We start from the raw sequence: 17,585 nt of genomic DNA, 5'->3' as shown, positions 1-17,585 counted from the left end.
TCATAGGAATCAGGTGAACACTGCTATATGCTGGCCCCTACCATGTTGCTCTGAGACTGCGTGGCCCCATACATGGTGATTCCATTTGTCGGTGCTGCTGGCTGTGGTGTGTCCGGCTGGATAAATCCTCTTCTATCAATTAGACTGAACAAGAGAAGAGAGAAAAGGAAGGGAGAATGAATTGAAAGCACAAAAGATGTTCAGAGATGTTTCTGATTTTCCTTCTCTCTAAAGACTTTCTGGATTATAGCATGGTTGTCTGCTCAGGGGTGTGTGTGTGTGTGTGTGTGTGTGTGTGTGTGTGTGTGTGTGATCTCATTTTCAAAAGACTCATTCCCAGAACATTGGTTACCAGATCAGGATTTATTTTGTATACATAGCTACTCATTAAATATGAAGGACTTTTAATCAAAGTCAGGAAGAGTAATATATGTATTGCTGAAATAATGGAACTTTCAAAGTATAAAAGTTCACAGGACAACTTCATACAAATAGCGTGGAAAGGCCTATTAGTGAAGACTTTGGTCTCTTATTATTACTATATGTCAGGCATTGTTCTAATATTAATATAGACTGACATTAATATAGTGCTTTAAGTTATACAAAAATCCTGTGGGGTGTATGGGGCAGTGTGGTTTGGTACAAAGAATGGTGAGTTTAGAGAAAGAGGACCTGGGTAGATCCAGACTCTGCCATTTACTATCTATGTGACCTTGGGCAAGTCACTTAACCTTTAGGCCTCAGTGGTTTCATCTGTAAAATTAAGATGTTTAACTAGATGACCTTTAAAATCCCTTCTAATGCTAAATCTACAATCCTGTGAATCTCTCCATTTTGCAGATGATGAAATGGAGGCTCAGAGAGGCTATTCAACTTGCTTGTGGTCACAGAGCTAGCAAATACTACAGCCAGAATCTGAGCCCAAGGTTCCTACCTCACGTAGGCTACCTTCCTTTCCAGGCTTATCCTTGATTCATCAGACTTTCTCTGCCATGTCCCCACTTGAGTACCTTCTGTCCTCTTTTTCCCCACCCCCATTACTTTCCAGCCTCCTTTCATGTGTTGTCTTCCATCATTAGAATGTAAGCTCCTTGAGGGCAGGTACTGTCTTTCTGCTTGTATTTGTATTCCCAGGGCCTGGCACATAATAAATGCTTAATAAATACTTTTTGACTAGCTCAGCGCTTTCCCCAATACTTCAGACCAAGTGGTATTTTCCCACTTCATTCCAACATGTCAAACATCACTATCTAGAACATCACTTTTGAAACAACTGAAAAAGCCGCCATATATAAATTCGGGTGTTAATGAAGAATGGAATTATGGGACTTTAAGATTTGTCTTCAAATGAAGGGGATATCCCGTACCTATAATTTCAGGTCTCTTAAAAAAAATACTGGGAAAATTATGTGTAGTGTGATTGTCATTATGAACATCTACAGATGTATTAGTGCCTTTGGAATAATAAATTTGATATGATGATGAATATAAAAAAAAATACTGGGGTAGGGAGGGGTTTTTAACTGCTTCTCATGTTAAGGCTTTGACCTGAGGGTGACAAGGAGAGATTCTTGAATTCTCAGGAGGGCAACTAGGACAGTGAGGGGACTGAAGAATGTGCTAGTTGAAGAGTACTTGAAGAAACTAGGGATGGTTTGCCTGAAGAAGAAAGTCAAGAGGAGCAGGGTAGCCATTTTCAGGTATTTGAAGAACTGTCACATAAACAAATAAACATATAATTCTGTTTGTTCAGTAGGTCTGCACAGGGTACCTCATTGAGAGGTTATAAAGTAACTAGAGGGTAAAATAAGGGCATTGTAGGTCAGTAGGGAGAAAGGGGAAGGAAATTTTTTTTTAAAAAGTAGGATAGAGAGGATACTAAAGGCAACCCACATTCACTCCAGTCTACATTTAGATCTGCACTAGAACTCATTCTGATTTGCATTTTTAAGTTACCAAGTATTTGATGGCTAGAGTGTGCATGTATGTGTGTGTGTGTGTGTGTGTGTGTGTGTGCATGTGTGTGTGTGTGTGTGCAGCAGTGATAACTCAAGAAAGGGTAATGGTAATGCTTCATTGGAGGAATACTCTTCCCTCCTGTCCTTGGCTATATGAAAAGTATCAAAGATGGTCAGCTGATAGGGCAGTGAACAAGTGAAAGTAGCCCACCTGTGTTAGCTTCCTCTTTAGATGGCAAAAGCCCCATGATGTTCTAGGGTCTGAGTATTCTCTGACTCCAAGATGGAGTGGTAATGGGCAATAATTATTGTTCAGTGTGCACACACACATTTTCCCCCCCTCACTTTCAAAAAGATTTTCTTTTAGGGGCATCATTTATATTCCAGGGGGAACCTATATTATAAACTGGCATATAAAAAAACTTTATAATTAATTGTTTTGCTACACTCAGGGCTGGCTAAATCATTAGAGGAGATCATGACTCAGCACTTGGCACAGTGCCTGGCCATAGTAAACATTTAATGAATGCCAGCCTACCGACTGACTGACTATAACCTGTTTGAACATCTAAAACCTAAAGAAACTCTTGGTGCAGCTGACAGCGCTGCAAAGGATGGCTAGAGGCACCTCGAAAGCGCAGATTGTCTTTTATCCTTTGTACACCCACAGCTTAGCACAGTGCCTGACACAGCAGGGACTTAATAAATGACTGAAAAAGCAGTTGGAACTGTATAACCTAGACTAGAGAAAGGAAGCTTCTTGAGGGCAGGGACTGTATTTTATTCTTATCTCTATCTCTTAACACTTTTCATAGTACCATGGAAGCATCTGGTAACTAACTGGCTGAATTTGTTAAATTTAAAAGCTTAACTATAGCAGATTCAGAGCTTCAAATACATGCAGGATTGGTGTAATGAAATTGGAGACTAGCCATGTTCCATCTCTACTCTGAGGAGAGTAAGAGGAGAATTAATTCAATGTGAAGGAAGTTTAGGTTCGATGTAAAGACTCTCCTCGGAGTCAAGGCTGTTGGATACTGGAATGGTTCACCAAGACATGTTGTTTCCCCAGACTGTTAGGAGTAGACCTAACATTCATGGCGGTGGGGTGGGGAAGAGGAGGGTGGGATAGGGATAGCTCTAATGAGATGGCCTTAATGATACTTTCTAGTCCTGTGGCTCTCTCTCTGGTGGTTATTTTCAGTCCATCAGAAAGTGGAGAAAAACCTGATGAAAATATTCACAGTAGAAATTCTCAGCTTCTCTTTACAACAGATGAACCAGTTTAATGACTTAATGTTATTGATAGCACATGATTCTGTCAACATACATCTTAAAAGACAAGCATAACCCTTGCTGATTCCTGGATCACCAGCGGAAAATCTGAGCTCCCAACCATGGCTCATGCCTCCTGTGTTGGAATAAGGTAGACTTCACCCCTGGGATTAGTTTAGAGTCTTTGAAAATGGGTGAATTCTGGTTAAGAACATGGGGAAGTTTTCAGGATTCTATGATATAACTGTGCTAGTAATACTAAACGCAAAAAACTCTGGGCTGTTTTGCTTTTATTTAAAAATAAAATCATCCTACTCCCTACCACCACCTAAATCTGACCGCATTCTCTAGCTATTGTTATTGACTTCTTGAGCGTCTGAAAGGCCACCCATAAATCAGCTTGGCAATCTCATGGACTTTATTCCAGACAAGTTCTTGCTCCTTATGACAAAATAATAACACTTTGGAAAAGACTGATGATAAAAGTCTTTGCCTCTCTCTCTTTAAAATGGATGGAGGGATTTGGTTCTAAGAAAAATTTGAAAAGAACACTCTTTCCTCCTCTATTTTCTCCAAGACAACCTCCTTCTCATGTTTTAAATAGCTGAGAATATAGAAGAGACACACTTGAAATCAATCCTATTCTTAATAACTGAGTTTAAAAAAAAAACCACCACACACACACACACACACACACACACACACACACACACGCATACACGCAGTCAACACCAGCCAAAGGCTTAAACCGAACCCACTTATAGAAGAATTAATTTTTGTCATTACAAAATTAGATCTGTAAAGTAAAAAACATGATTGACTACAAGTATTGAGCTAGGAATAAGGGGAAAAAAGATTTTTATAAAAGGAGAAATTCTGTAAATCTTCTCCCTAAAGACAATCCCAGTCCTCTTTCAAAAGGAAAAAAAAATTTTGGCGATATGATAGATGATACCTGTTGAGTTTTTTCTATTACAAATATGAGAAAAAACCCAAGTCATAAAATAGTAAAGATTCCCCAAAATATTCCTATGCATTATTCTTGCCTAATCAGTAATTCCCAACTGATGCTCAGAACTAACCCTTCTGAGGAGCACAGTTAGTTATCTAGGCCTTTGGGGTCTTGTTCACCAAAACTCTAAGCTACCTTCTTTCATCCTCAATTCTTCATAGCCCTCTGATTATCTATAAGTATGTCATCTGAAAAACATTACCTGGTTATATTTAGATTGTTTAATACAACAGTCTAATACGATAGAACTGGAAGAGATTTATTTGCTTTTTTTTAAATCTTTTTTTTTTTTTTTAATTTTTAGGCAATTGGGGTTAAGTGACAACCAGGGTCACACAGCTAGTAAGTTTCATGTGTTTGGTCTGAGGCCGGATTTGAACTCAGGTCCTCCTGACTTCAGGGCCTGTGCTCTATCCACTGTGCTACCTAGCCGCCCCTATTTGTTTGTTTGTTTTTTTTTTAATATTCAGGATAATAATAAAAATATAAAAAAATACAAAATATAAAACCCCCCAAACAAACAAGAATTGGAAGAGCTCTCATGGCCATCTGGTCCAATTTGTATTTGACAAAGAATTTCCTTTCCCACACATCCAACAACTGGTCCTCTAGTCTTTGCTTGAGGACCTCTAGAGACAGGAAGCCCACAACCGCCAAGAAAGCTTATTCTACTCTGGAATAGCTCCAATTATTAGGAAGTTTTCTCTTTTCTTCAAACCTAAAATTTTCAATTTCTGCATATTGCTTATAGTTCTGACTGACCTTCTGGGGCCAAGCATAATAATTCTAATTCCTTTTCCATGTGACATCCCTGCAAAAATATGAAGATGGTTATCATGTTCCCCTAGAGTCATCTCTAATCCAGGCTAAACATTCCCAGTTCCTTCAACCAGTCCTGATATAGTATGAACGTGAGTTCCTTCATTGTCCAACTTTTACCCTTCTCTAGATACCCTATAGCTTAACATCATGACTCTAAGCTATACACGGATTGAAACTACTGTTAATATTCTTATTTCAGAAGAAACTGCAATAGAGTCAACTTTCAATTATGCACATCAATGAAATAGTCCAGATGATTCAAAATAGTGTGTAATTCAAAAAATATCTGTCTTATGAATGCATGGTTAATTCCTTTTGTTGTATAAAATACCTCTTTACCCAATAATGTTTTTACCTTAATAATAGTTGGTTGATGCTCCATGAACTCACACCAATTGATCACGGAGCTTGGTGACTGAGAAGTATAATATGCACAGGGCTGGCCTAACTCAGAGGAAAGCAGATATTTTCCCAATAACTTTTGATGTAACTTGCATTTTTATCATATTTGGAGGGGAAAATGGAAGATGTGCCTGTGTGCTGATGCTTTTAGAAACCTTATCTAAAGACCTAAGATTATGGGATTTGTCAGCCTAGTGTCCCATCCCCCACCCCACCACATAGGCCATCAATAGATGCATGTTGATGTTGGAGGTTATGGTGAACCTAATGGAGGTAGTCCCAGCATGAAAACCAATGCTAGGATTAAAAATCAGCTGGGGAACACAGTGGTTCCCTAGCATCTTAAACCTGTGCCGCTGACTTCATTCCCTAATACTCTAGGTCATACAGATCTCTCTTTTCTCTGACATCTATCAGCATTTGCAGTCTGTACCATATTGTACTGGATTATTTGCTGTCTCTTGTGGTTTTCCAATAATTTAATGTATGTTAATCTTATCTCTTCAACCAGATGCTAAATTTGTTCTGGCCTGGGGCAACTTCTTAACATAACCACAGTGCTAGGCACATGGAGGACATCAATACTTGTTGACTTCATGATTCCTTATTAGTAAGGATATCACGGGTCCTTACTAGGGCTGAGGGGCTTAGTTTTTGTGTTTGACACTGATTCTGCAAAATAAACAAGCAAACAAAAAAAAGTCCCCATTCCATTTTATAAAGCCATTTCATAAAAATTTTGTCTACATCAGAAAAAAACAAAGTAGGAATCTCACAATCATCTGGTGAATTTAATTGGAACAGACAGATGGCCTGGGTTAATCTATGCCTTTAAAAAAAAAATCTACCTTTGGTTGTCTACTTAGATCAAAGTCTCCAGATGATCAAATCACCATTTCACTTTGCCTGGTACAGCTACAGCTTAAGGATTTAATTTATTTACGTATAAAGCCTGAGATCTATAATGAAATCATCCCTTTCAGAGGACATGACTTTTTGCAAAGCTTACCTTGGAGAGACAGGCCCACAGAGAGCAGCGCAACAATTTGTAATGATGTTTCCATAGCTGTAGGGATTATAATTTTCTTTACCTCTTTTATTTGACCAAGATCCTTTAATCTGAAAGACATGGAAAATTTAATACATATGGTATTCCTTTTATTGAAGTCACAGTTTAGGCAAACTGGCTTTCAGGGCATTGCTTATAGATATTGCTAGATATTGCACAGATATTGCTATCTCCATAAGTGAGACCACGAAGTATACTTTCTCCAAACTTTGGAATCCTAAATTTTCAATTTTGAACAAGTGAGTTAGGTAAGGAAGAAAGGGACTTTATAAAGAGCTTTCACCTTATATTCCTTCCACATGACATTCAAAGGTAAAAAGAATATTTTTTCAAGCTTGCATTTAGTGTTCTGAAGCAATCAATAATTAGATAGATGGCAGATAGAGTTAATATAGCTCCCCAAAGTGATTAATGTTTCTTCCAGGAAGTAATTTATATACTGAAAGAATTCTGGCTCATATCATTGTTCCAGTAGTTTGTTCTGTAACATCTGTCTAAGAATTACAAAGAATGTCTCTTGTGGGTTCCAGTGATGAAGTCCATGGAAAATACACAGGATTATAATTCCAGAATTAATGCTTCATGTTTTAATTTTTGAAAGCTTATTTTATATCTCTATCAATTTTCACATGTCTTCTTTTAGGCTAACTTGGTAGATTCTGTTTAGCTATTTTTGTCATATGTTTACAAATATTTCCATAATATATATTTTTTTAATTTAGTGTTCAGCCTGGCTTGAGAAATATCTTCCAAAATTACTTTTTAATACCCATATTGTAACATCTTTCAGGATTCTGAGAAAGATAAACTTGGATAAGATATTTAATTAAAAATAGGAACAAGATAACCCATCTCAGCATTTAAACAGAGGTATAGAACAGAGATGGAATTCACAATTGTATTGTAATCTTACATTGCAGTAATCTTTCCATTTAAATAGACGCAAAGTTGTTTTTTTGTTTTTTTGTTTTTGTATTAGACATCTGATTTCATTGACATAGGGCACTCTGAATGAGGAAACTCCATCCACCAATGTATATTGGCTCATATTTCCCAACCTCTAGTCATAAAGAGTTGCCTAAACACTGAGAGGTTAATGACTTTCCAAAGGTCACACAGTCAATATGTTAGAAGCAGGACTTGAAAACAGGTCTTCCTCACTACCAGGATGACCTTTTTTTCCATTTCTCTTTGCTTCCTCTGAGATATATCTCTTAAGCAATGATTTTTAAATTATAAAGCCAACTCCCTCCCCTTCCCTTTGGTGCTCTGTATTAGGGGTCTTTGGGCCAGACCTTGGGGTGAACTTACTTATACATGAGCACAAGATAATGTTTAGGGATTAAACATGATATATAGGGAACAATGTAAAATGATCTTTTAATAGTTCCTGTTTGTTTCAAAAGGAGCAAAGTTTAAGTGGCCTGTACTGTGTGACCCTGGGCAAGTCACTTAACCCTGTTTACTTCAGTTTCCTCATCTGTCAAATGAGCTGGAGAAGGAAATAGCAAATCACTCCAGTATCTTTGCCAAGAAAACCCCAAATGGGGTCATGAAGAGTTGGACACGACTGAAACCACTCAATAACAACAACCCCATAGAGGCAAAATCAACATTACCAGTACTTCCCTACTTCATTTTCTAATCAACATAAGTAAACATGCACATTTCCCATAAAGTCACTTACATCTTCATTTGTAGTTTGATTGGAGCTGATCAAATATGTATGGAAACCTGAGAGACCAACGATAGACCAAACAGAAAAGAAACACACCACGGCTTCCAGCACAGTGATTTAAAGTCAAGGAAGTGAATTGGGAGGAAAATGGAATATTCAGACAGCTTAAGATGTTATATAAAAAATGAGGGTTTTAAAGTTTAACACTGTGACTAGCTAATGTCCAACTGTGGTCAAAAAAGTCAGAGGCAGGCCTTTTTATACCAAGACAGGATGTTTTCTTTCTGGCTACAAACTGTTCTCCTCTGTATCTAAAGTACAAAAATGTGTAAGTGCCAACTCTGCCACTAATCATCCATGTGACCTTGAGTAAGTCACTGACAATCTCTGAGTCTGTTTCCTCATCTGAACCTGGGGAATTTTTGTATTGCAGATAAGCAATTAAATTGATTAACAATGAAATTAAACAAAGATTAAATAAGCATTATAATTCAGCAAAGAGATATTGGGAGGAATTTTATTTTTAACCTTAAAGTATTATACAAAAGTGAGTTGTTATTACTATTATTATTATTACTAGTTGCCCAGAAATTGTAATGGTTGGTTTATAGTCATAAGTTTAAAGGATTTTAGAACTCAATGTCCAACTCATTGTTTGGGTGAGAAAACTGAGACTCAGAGTGGAAAGAGCACTGACTGGATTTAGAGCACTGATACTCTCTACATGACTGTAGCCAAATCATTTAACCTTTCTTGGCCTCAGTTTCCTTATGTACAAAATGAGGGGGAACCTTTTACCTTTAGATCTACGATTCTATTAAATGAGTTTCTCAAGATCACACAGCTCTTCAGTGGCAGAGCTCAGACCCAGATATTCAATGCTTTTTGACCAATTAAAAATTGGACCATTCCCCTATAAAAAAAAAAAGTTTAACAGCAACATAGACATTATGTATTTTTTCCACGGCAAAACTTTGAGCCCATAATCATATTTATTATTTGTTCAAGGGCATGTTACTCAAAATTGCTATACCTGGATTAGTACACCAGCCTCCTCCTGTACTCCAGGGTCTCTCTACTTTAATACATCTTTCATATATATCACTGCCAGACTACAATAATTTTGATCATGTCACTCTTGCCCTAAACCTTTTATTAGCTTCTTACTTCCTTCTATGTCAAGTATAAACTCCTCTGCTTGGTTTGCAAGACTTTTAATTTGATCCTACTCTAATTATCTAACAATACTGGTTGTCTGACACTCACCCTTCCCTCCTCTCCCGCCAGCCTTTTCACCGCCCTGCAAGTATGCTATGCTCACTTCTGCCTCTGTGACTTTATTCATGCTGTATCCCATGACTGAAATGCCCTCTCCTCTTTCCTCAATTTGTTTCAAATCTTGCCTATCTTTCAAGATCAAGATCAAGCAAATCTTCTTCACAAAGCCTTTCCTGATAATTTTGAATCTCATCTATTTCCCTCTCTGACCTATTACAATCATCTAGTTCTGGACACTTGCAGTAATGACAGTTGATACTATATCAGCTGGCGCGTAATCATATTGGGTCTTGTTTCATTCACTGTGGCATCACCGTTGTTAAGTTTTTGTTTTTTTTTTTCCTTTCTAACTAAACTCCTTGAAGGTTGGAACTGGGCACCTGGCCTTGGAGGCAGAATTTCAATCCTTCTCCCCTCCATTTTACTTATTTATTTTATATGTCTGTCCTACTTCCTCAACCCCTATTTGAACAATCAGAAAACACAAACAAAACCCTCATACACAGACCACCAAAAAAGATCCCCATATTGACCATAACAAAAAAATTTTTAAGTATCTCATTTTGCATTTTAAGTCCATCATTTCTCTAGCAGGAAGTGGATACCATGTTCTTTGCCCTCAGTCATTTGACCTCTGTCTCAGTTTCCCTATCTGTAAGATGAGCATAATAATAGCACCTACCTCCCAAGGTTGTTGTAAAGATAAAATGAGATAAGATTTTTAAAGCTCTTTGCAAAAGTTAAAGTGCTATATATACAAGCTAGCTATCATCATCATCATCATCATCATGGTTTATCATTACATGATTTCAATCCTGCCACTGTTACTAACAGTACAAACATGAGCAAGCCCCTTATTAATAACTCACATTTTTATAGTGCTTTAAGATTTTTAAATCACTTTCTTCACAATAACCTAGTAAGACTACTTCAGTAGTAACCCAGTAAGCTATTTCATATATTAGATCCTCATTTTACAGATGAAGAAACTGAGTCTCAGAGAGGTTAAATGGCTTGCCTAGGGTCATGAGGTGGTGAACAGAACTGGGATCCAGACCCAAGTTTTTCCAAATCCCAAAACCAATGCTCTTTTTGCTACATCTCCCTGCCCCTACCTCGTTGTATCTGAGTTTCCTAATCTGCAAAATAAGGATAATCCTAATTGTACAAGATACCTCACAGGACTGTTGTGGGCACATACTCTGTAAATCTTTTTTTTTTTTAATTTTCATTAATTTATTTTGATTTATCAGCAATCACTTCCATATGCTTTTGAGTTTAAAATTTTTACATACTTTGTAAATCTTAAAGCACCAATTGGACAGTACCCTAGCACAGTGCTCTTTACCTAATAGGTGCTCATTAAATACTTCCTGATTTTCTGAAAAATTACTGAACAATAATTGGACGACTATTACTCCTTTCTCTTTTGAGGGCTTGCTGCCTGCCCTTCAGCCACAAGGACTTCTGATCCACTTCAGTCATCTAGACCAACAACACTCGTATCTACAACAGGGAGCACAGTCCTATGTTCCCAGCAGTTTATATTTTCAGTTCCAGAACTGAATTTGGCGCAGCCTCTCAATCATAAATTCTAAATTCTGCTCCTGAAATCTCATTTGCTCAGAGGCTAGTATCCACAGGTTCCTCCAAAAGACCAGTTGTTATGGCTATCTACAGGAGAATCCTTATGCTAATTATAGTTGAATGCAAGGCTGGACCATGGCAATTGTGAAGCTAACCAACTTTGTTCCCTATCTCTCCCCTCCTTCTTTTGAATCTTGTCCTCATTCAGTGATCCCTTCCCTCTCATGAGGCACCCAGGACTCTCTATTCCTCGGGCCTTTTCTGTTAGGAGCACGAGTATCTAGCTATGTCCTTTTCACTTTATTTTTATTGGATTGTTCTTTCTCTTTCCCCTCCCACAGTCCACTGCATAATTATTATTATTATTTTAATCCATTGCATTATAAAAGAGGATGCTTGGAAGGAGAACCCTAAGGAATACATCTATAATGGTGGCATTTCAGACAGCATAGTGCCAGGGTAGGGTATGTATTTTTGATCTGCATTGGGACAGATCCCACAACTGTCTCATATAATAATTTTCTCTAAGATTACTTTCCATTTAAACTCTATATATCTTGTACGTACAATTTTTTTTTTTGGTATCTTGTCTTCTCCATTAGGATGGGAGCTCCTTGAGGATGGGTACCATATTTTGGCCTTTCTTTGTATCCCTTGCACTTAGCACAACACCTGGCACATAGTAAACACTTAATAAATGCTTGTTGACTGACTACATAGGGGATAATTTAGTGAAAGGGCTAGCTCTAGGCTCCTGACAAGCAAGAGAGAAGCCCCTGGGACTCCTCATTGCCCGTCACTTCAGAGGAAGTCTAGCAGTCCACAGGATGTGTCTGTAATATGTAACCCAAAGGAGAAGTCTGGTTCTCTATAATACAAGTTAAATCAATAAAGAAATAGGATTGTAGAGGCTTGAAAACATAGGAGAGCTCTTCTATCCCATAAGTGTTTAAAAATTCTGTTTCTCAGGGAAAATAATATATACCATGGGTCTGGAAGTTTAAAACTACAACATGCATCCTCATCAATAAATTACAGTCCAGAGAAAATAAATATTCATGACTTCCTAATGTGTTTAAGGAGAAAAGGTATATGTCAAGTTATAAAACATTACCATTGATTTTTTTCCCAGGGTTTGAGATTATTCATATTCAGTTCAGAAAAAGGAATAACTTACTCCTTGAAATTTCATGCCTTACTATGCTACTAATAGCTGAGCATTACCAACATGGATGGGGCAGGGGTAGTATACAAAGTAAGGAGCAGAAATGAATGATTGCCTGTTCTATCAGCTCTCATTCTACATCAGGACAGGTGGGAGGCATTATCTGCTCTAATCTGGAACCTCACTTGTCTGGATGTCAGTCAGTTTATCAGTCAATTTTGTTGTTGAGTTGTTTCAGCCCTGACTCTTCATGACCCAATTTGAGGGTTTTCTTGGCAAAGATACTGGAGTGGTTTACCATTTCCTTCTCCAGCTTATTTTTACAGATAAGGAACTGAGACAAACATGTTTAAGTGGCTTGCCCCAGGGTCACACAGCTATAAATGTCTGAGGCTGGATTTGAAATCAGATCTTCCAGACTCAGGGCTGTACCATCTAGCTGTCCCATCAGTCAATAAGCACTTATTAAGCCCCTACTATGTGCCAGTGGTATTATGCTAAATGCTAGGATACAAAGAAAGACAAAAGACAGTACCTGCTATCAAAGAGCTCACATTCTAATGGTGAAAATGATGTGCAAATAACTATGTACAATCAAAATATATACCAGGTAAACTGAAGATAATCAATAGAAGAAAGGTCCTAAGATTGAGAAGGACTGGGAAAGGCTTCTATTAAAAGGCAGGATTTTGTCTGAGACTTGAAGGAAGCCAGGAATCCAAGAGGCAGAGATGAGGAAGGACAGTTTCAGGCAAGGGACAGGGTCAGTATGGAGTCAGGAGATGAAATGTTTTCTATGAGAAACCACAAGAAAGTCAGTGTCACTGGATCTTAAGAGTACATAGAAGGGTTTTAAGGTGGAAAAAGACTGGAAAGGTAAGAGGGGAGTCAGGTTCTGAAGGATTTCTAACAAAGTTAGATATCTAGAAAAGGACAGAACCCAGAGGTTTGTTTGTTTTTTTTTAAAAAGCATCTCTGACAGTGATAAAAGAATCTTTGGCTGGCAAACAGTGATTAAATAATGAGACACAAAACCTGAAATTACACCTGAAACTTAACCCACTCTATGCAAGCTGAGAAATGGAGAACAAACAGGAAAAAGAGAAGGAATAAGAAAGAAAGAAATAACAAATGGTAGAAAACCAGGGTAGTAAATAGAAGAAACAGTGGCAGAGATCAGATGTAGCAGCAGCAAAAATTAGAACCAGGGAAAGGGGTGGCAGCAGGAGACTGATGTCTTTGAGACAGCTTATTTATATCTCCATAATATCTCTTAAATCTATCTCCTCTTTACACATATAGGTACCACCATAGCTATATATTGGTGTATCACTGCCAATTTCCCAACTGGTTTCTCTGCCATAAGTCTCTCCCTCATTCCAATCAGTCTTCCACTTCCAGCCAAAGTGCTGGTCTGACTTTTCCACCCCCTACTCAATAACATCTTGTTACTACAGCATCAAATATAAAATATGCTTTTGGCATTTAAATCTCTTTACAATCTGGTGTCCCATTTTATCGTTTTCAGCTTTATTACCCACTATTACCCTTGACATGCTTTAAAAAAACCAGCTGTTCCTCACCCATGATGCTATCCATCTCCCATCTCTGTTTCTTCCCACTGCCTGGAATGGTTTTCTCTCCTTCCAACTCTTAGACTTCCTGGTTTGCTTTAAAATTTGGGCCACCCCCTTCTGTGTAAATAGGCTTCTGTGTAAATAAACTTCAAGCTTTTTGATCCAATCAATTAAGTGCATGCTAGGTACTGTCCTAGGTGCTGGAGATAAAAAGAAAACAGATCCTGCCCTTAGGGAGCATACATTCCATCAGGGAGCACATTATTTTCACTTTGTTTGTTTTTGGTGGCTTTTTCCTTCTGTTCTTTTTCTTCTTTCATAACATGACTAATGTGGAAATTTACATGATTGCACATGTATAACCTATATCCGATTGCTTGCCATCTTGGTGAGGGGGCATGGGAGGGAAGGAGAAAAGAAACCTGAAACTCAAAATCTTATAAAAATGAATGTTGAAAACTATCTTTACATGTAATTGTGAGATAAACACAAAGTAATTGTGGGACAGGAGGCACTAACAACTGGGGGATAAGGAGGGACCTCATGGAGAAGGTGGCACTCGAGTTGAGCTTTGAATGAAATTAGAGATGCAAAGAGGGAGAGGTAAGGAGGAAGACCATTTCCCATTGCTAGATATGGGGACAAGCTGGGCAAAGGCAGAGAGATGAGAGACGGAACATCCTGTGTAAATAATAGCAAGAAGGTCAGTGGAGTTTGAGAAAGGGAGTAACAAATAACAAAGCTGGAAAAGTAGATTAGAGCCAGGCTGAGAGTGGCTTTAAATGGCAAACAGAAGAGTTGGTGTTTTATTCTTGAAGAAATGGGGAGTCACTGGAATTTACTGAACAAGGAAGGAAAATTGCTTTGGCAGTTGCAAGGAGAATGGATTAGAGTGGGGAGGGATGGGATTAAGGTTCTTCCATTTCTTAATCTTCAAGCATGTTTTCCAATTTAACAGAAAAACAATTTTTTTTTGCCATATTCTCCTCTGCCCATCTTTGCACTAACACTACCAGGCAGCAATATTTGGGCTGACTCAGTTGGGAGGACCTTATTTCTTCATACCATTTCTTCACCTCTTCATCTTCTGTAATAAACCTGGTTGTGTGAGCTACAATTGTCTTCATGATAACTATGAGGCCTGACAGAATAGCCATGGACTCAGGGTAGAGAATGAGACACATATATTTGGTACATGAGTAAGATGGGATTTTGTTTTGATCGTGCATATTTATTACAAGGATTTTTTTTCCAGGGGGGTAGGGCAAAGTGGTAGGATGAAAAAAATGAATTTTTAATTAAACATTAATTCAAATTTTCAAAATTGTCCTCATGGTGGTCCTTTTGCTTATGTTCATCATGATCACTGATTATTGGGGCAACCAGGTGATACAGTGGATAGAGCACTGGGCCTGGAGTCAAGAAGACAAGTTCAAATGCAGCCTCAGACACTTACTAACTATAAGACCTCAGGCAAGTCACCTCTGCCTCAGTTTTCTCAACTGTAAAATGGTGATATATTTCCCAGTGTTGTTGTGAAGAACAAATAAGATAATATTTATAAAGCACTTAGTATAGTGTCTGGCACATAGTAAGCATTAAATAAATACTAGCTATCATCATCATCATCATCATTATTACCGTAAGGCAAGATGACTGAGTGTACCATAAACCAATTTCTTCTTACTTTAAAAACAAAAAGCTTTCATTGGTTCTTATATTGGAAAACAATGGAAAATTCTCAAGGGAAAATAGCAATAATAGAAACCATAGCCTTTAGAATGGGCACTCCCTATTTTTTTTGACTCCTGTTTCTCACTAAATCATCCTTCAACAACCATCTTCATAAAGGAATACTGTTATAATTGCAGGCTGAGTTCTAGCAGTTCACAAGAAATCAACAGCATGAAAGCAGTTAAGTAAATGTGACACTTTCTTTACTAATCTCTTAAGTGCTTCAGAGGAATTCTATAAATAGCAAAATGATTCCACTATTAGCTAATAGCTATGTCAAAATGACATGGATTCAAGGTAACATTCAAGGCATACCATATTTTTGCTCTCCCTTTAACTAACCCCTCTCTTCCTTTCCCCTTTTATTGTTCCCCTTCCCTTCCCTCCCTGTACACCCCCCCCCCCAAGGACAGAAGAGAACTGTGGAATGTGCAGAAAAGGCTGAAAAGCCCAGAAAATGATGAATTCCCAGAAGCAAAAGAATAATGTGTCTCAGGCTTTGATGCCCAAGTGGGGAGAGAAATGGGAAAGGAGTTGTGGGAGGCAGAAATGAATTTAAAATTAATGTCTAGAGAGTAATGCAGACCTAGGGGCATGAATGGCCTTTTTTATCCAAGTATATATTTGATTGTTTTTTATGAGTTACTGTGATGTTTAATGTAAATTACAAGGTCCACACTAAAGCTAACATCACAAAATTTGTAATTAAAAAGTCAAGTAGACTATTAGGCTATGTAGTATGTCTTTATTCTAGATTTCATTTTCTCAGTCATAGGAAGATTTTTAAAAAGTTAAAGGAATGGATTTTGCTTTGCTCTCTTCAATATAAAGAAGACAACAACCTGGAAAGACTTACATGAACTGATGCTGAGTGAAGTGAGCAGAACCAGGAGAACTTTGTACACAGTAACAACGACATCGTGTAACGATTAACTATGATAGACTTAGCTCTTCTCAGAAATATAATGATCTGGGGCAGCTAGGTGGTGCAGTGGATAGAGCACTGGCGCTGCAGTCTGGAGAACCTGAGTTCAAATCTCGGCCTCAGACACATAACACTTAACTAGCTGTATGACCGTGGGCAAGTCACTTAACCCCATTGCCTAGCCAGAAAAAAAAAATACAATGACCTAAGTCAAGTCCAAAAGACTCATGATGGAAAATGCTATCCACATCCAAAGAACTATGGAGTTTGAATGCAGATTGAAGCATGTTGTTTTCACTTTGTGTGTGTGTGTGTGTGGCTTTTCCCTTTTGTTCTGTGTCTTTCTTCACAACATGATAAATGAGAAAATGTTTACATGATTGCACATGTATAACCTATATCAGATTGCTTGCCATTTTGTGGAGCAGGGATGAGAGTGAGAAAGGGAGAAAAAAAATTGAAACTCAAAATCTAATAAAATGAATGCTGAAAACTATTTTTGCATGTAATTGGAAAAAATAAAAAACTACTTACCCCCCCCAAGATGTAATGTGATATTACTACATGGAATCAAAATAGTTCACATACAAATGAATACAGGATCAATGATATATATCTACACACATACACACACACGTGTATTTATCTATATCTATATTTATCTATACGAATGAAGACAGCAAACTGTACGGTAAAAAACAAACTCCCTCATGCTTTGGTTTCTTTATCTATAAAATGATGGGTTTGGACTAGGTGGTTCGTAAGGTCCCTCTCAGCTCTTCATCTATGATCTATGATCCCATGAAGAAGGGGAAAAGGGAAGCAAAAATTATAATCAACCCCAGAGCAAGGATCCAGTTACAGAGCGGCATCTACCCACAAGTGCCCTATTCTTAGGATTGTCAGGGTAGCAGGAGCAGACCATCTATCTGTTCAGAGCCAGGGTTTGGAGGTGCTCTGAGGTTAATGCCTGCTACAACAATATATAGCAACCCTGGAGTGCCCCTCACCACCAACGTGCTGAGCAACGGTGACCTGGGGAAGAGAACCTTCCCCCTCTTCACACACATACCACTGTTTCTGGGGGGGGGGGGGGGGGGGGG

The 17,585-nt window shown here is 38.0% G+C and overlaps 1 protein-coding gene across 4 annotated transcripts in view; it reads right to left on the bottom strand.

The window, feature by feature from the left end:
- LOC114031456 (probable palmitoyltransferase ZDHHC14) overlaps positions 1 to 17,585 on the bottom strand; it is a 326,338-nt gene that overhangs the window by 22,261 nt on the left and 286,492 nt on the right. For all 4 annotated transcript variants that reach the window (XM_027846519.1, XM_027846521.1, XM_027846520.1 and 1 more), the window contains exons 6-8: positions 8,226 to 8,328; positions 6,479 to 6,588; positions 42 to 144 (exon numbers count right to left, since the gene is read on the bottom strand). In XM_027846519.1, the coding sequence (XP_027702320.1) occupies positions 42 to 144; positions 6,479 to 6,588; positions 8,226 to 8,328 (316 nt within the window). The remainder of the gene's footprint in view (positions 1 to 41; positions 145 to 6,478; positions 6,589 to 8,225; positions 8,329 to 17,585) is intronic.

This window comes from Vombatus ursinus, unplaced genomic scaffold (genome assembly GCF_900497805.2).
Source record: "Vombatus ursinus unplaced genomic scaffold, bare-nosed wombat genome assembly UNPS02015175.1, whole genome shotgun sequence".
Lineage (NCBI taxonomy): Eukaryota > Metazoa > Chordata > Mammalia > Diprotodontia > Vombatidae > Vombatus > Vombatus ursinus.
This window is presented reverse-complemented; position numbering and strand designations above follow the sequence as displayed.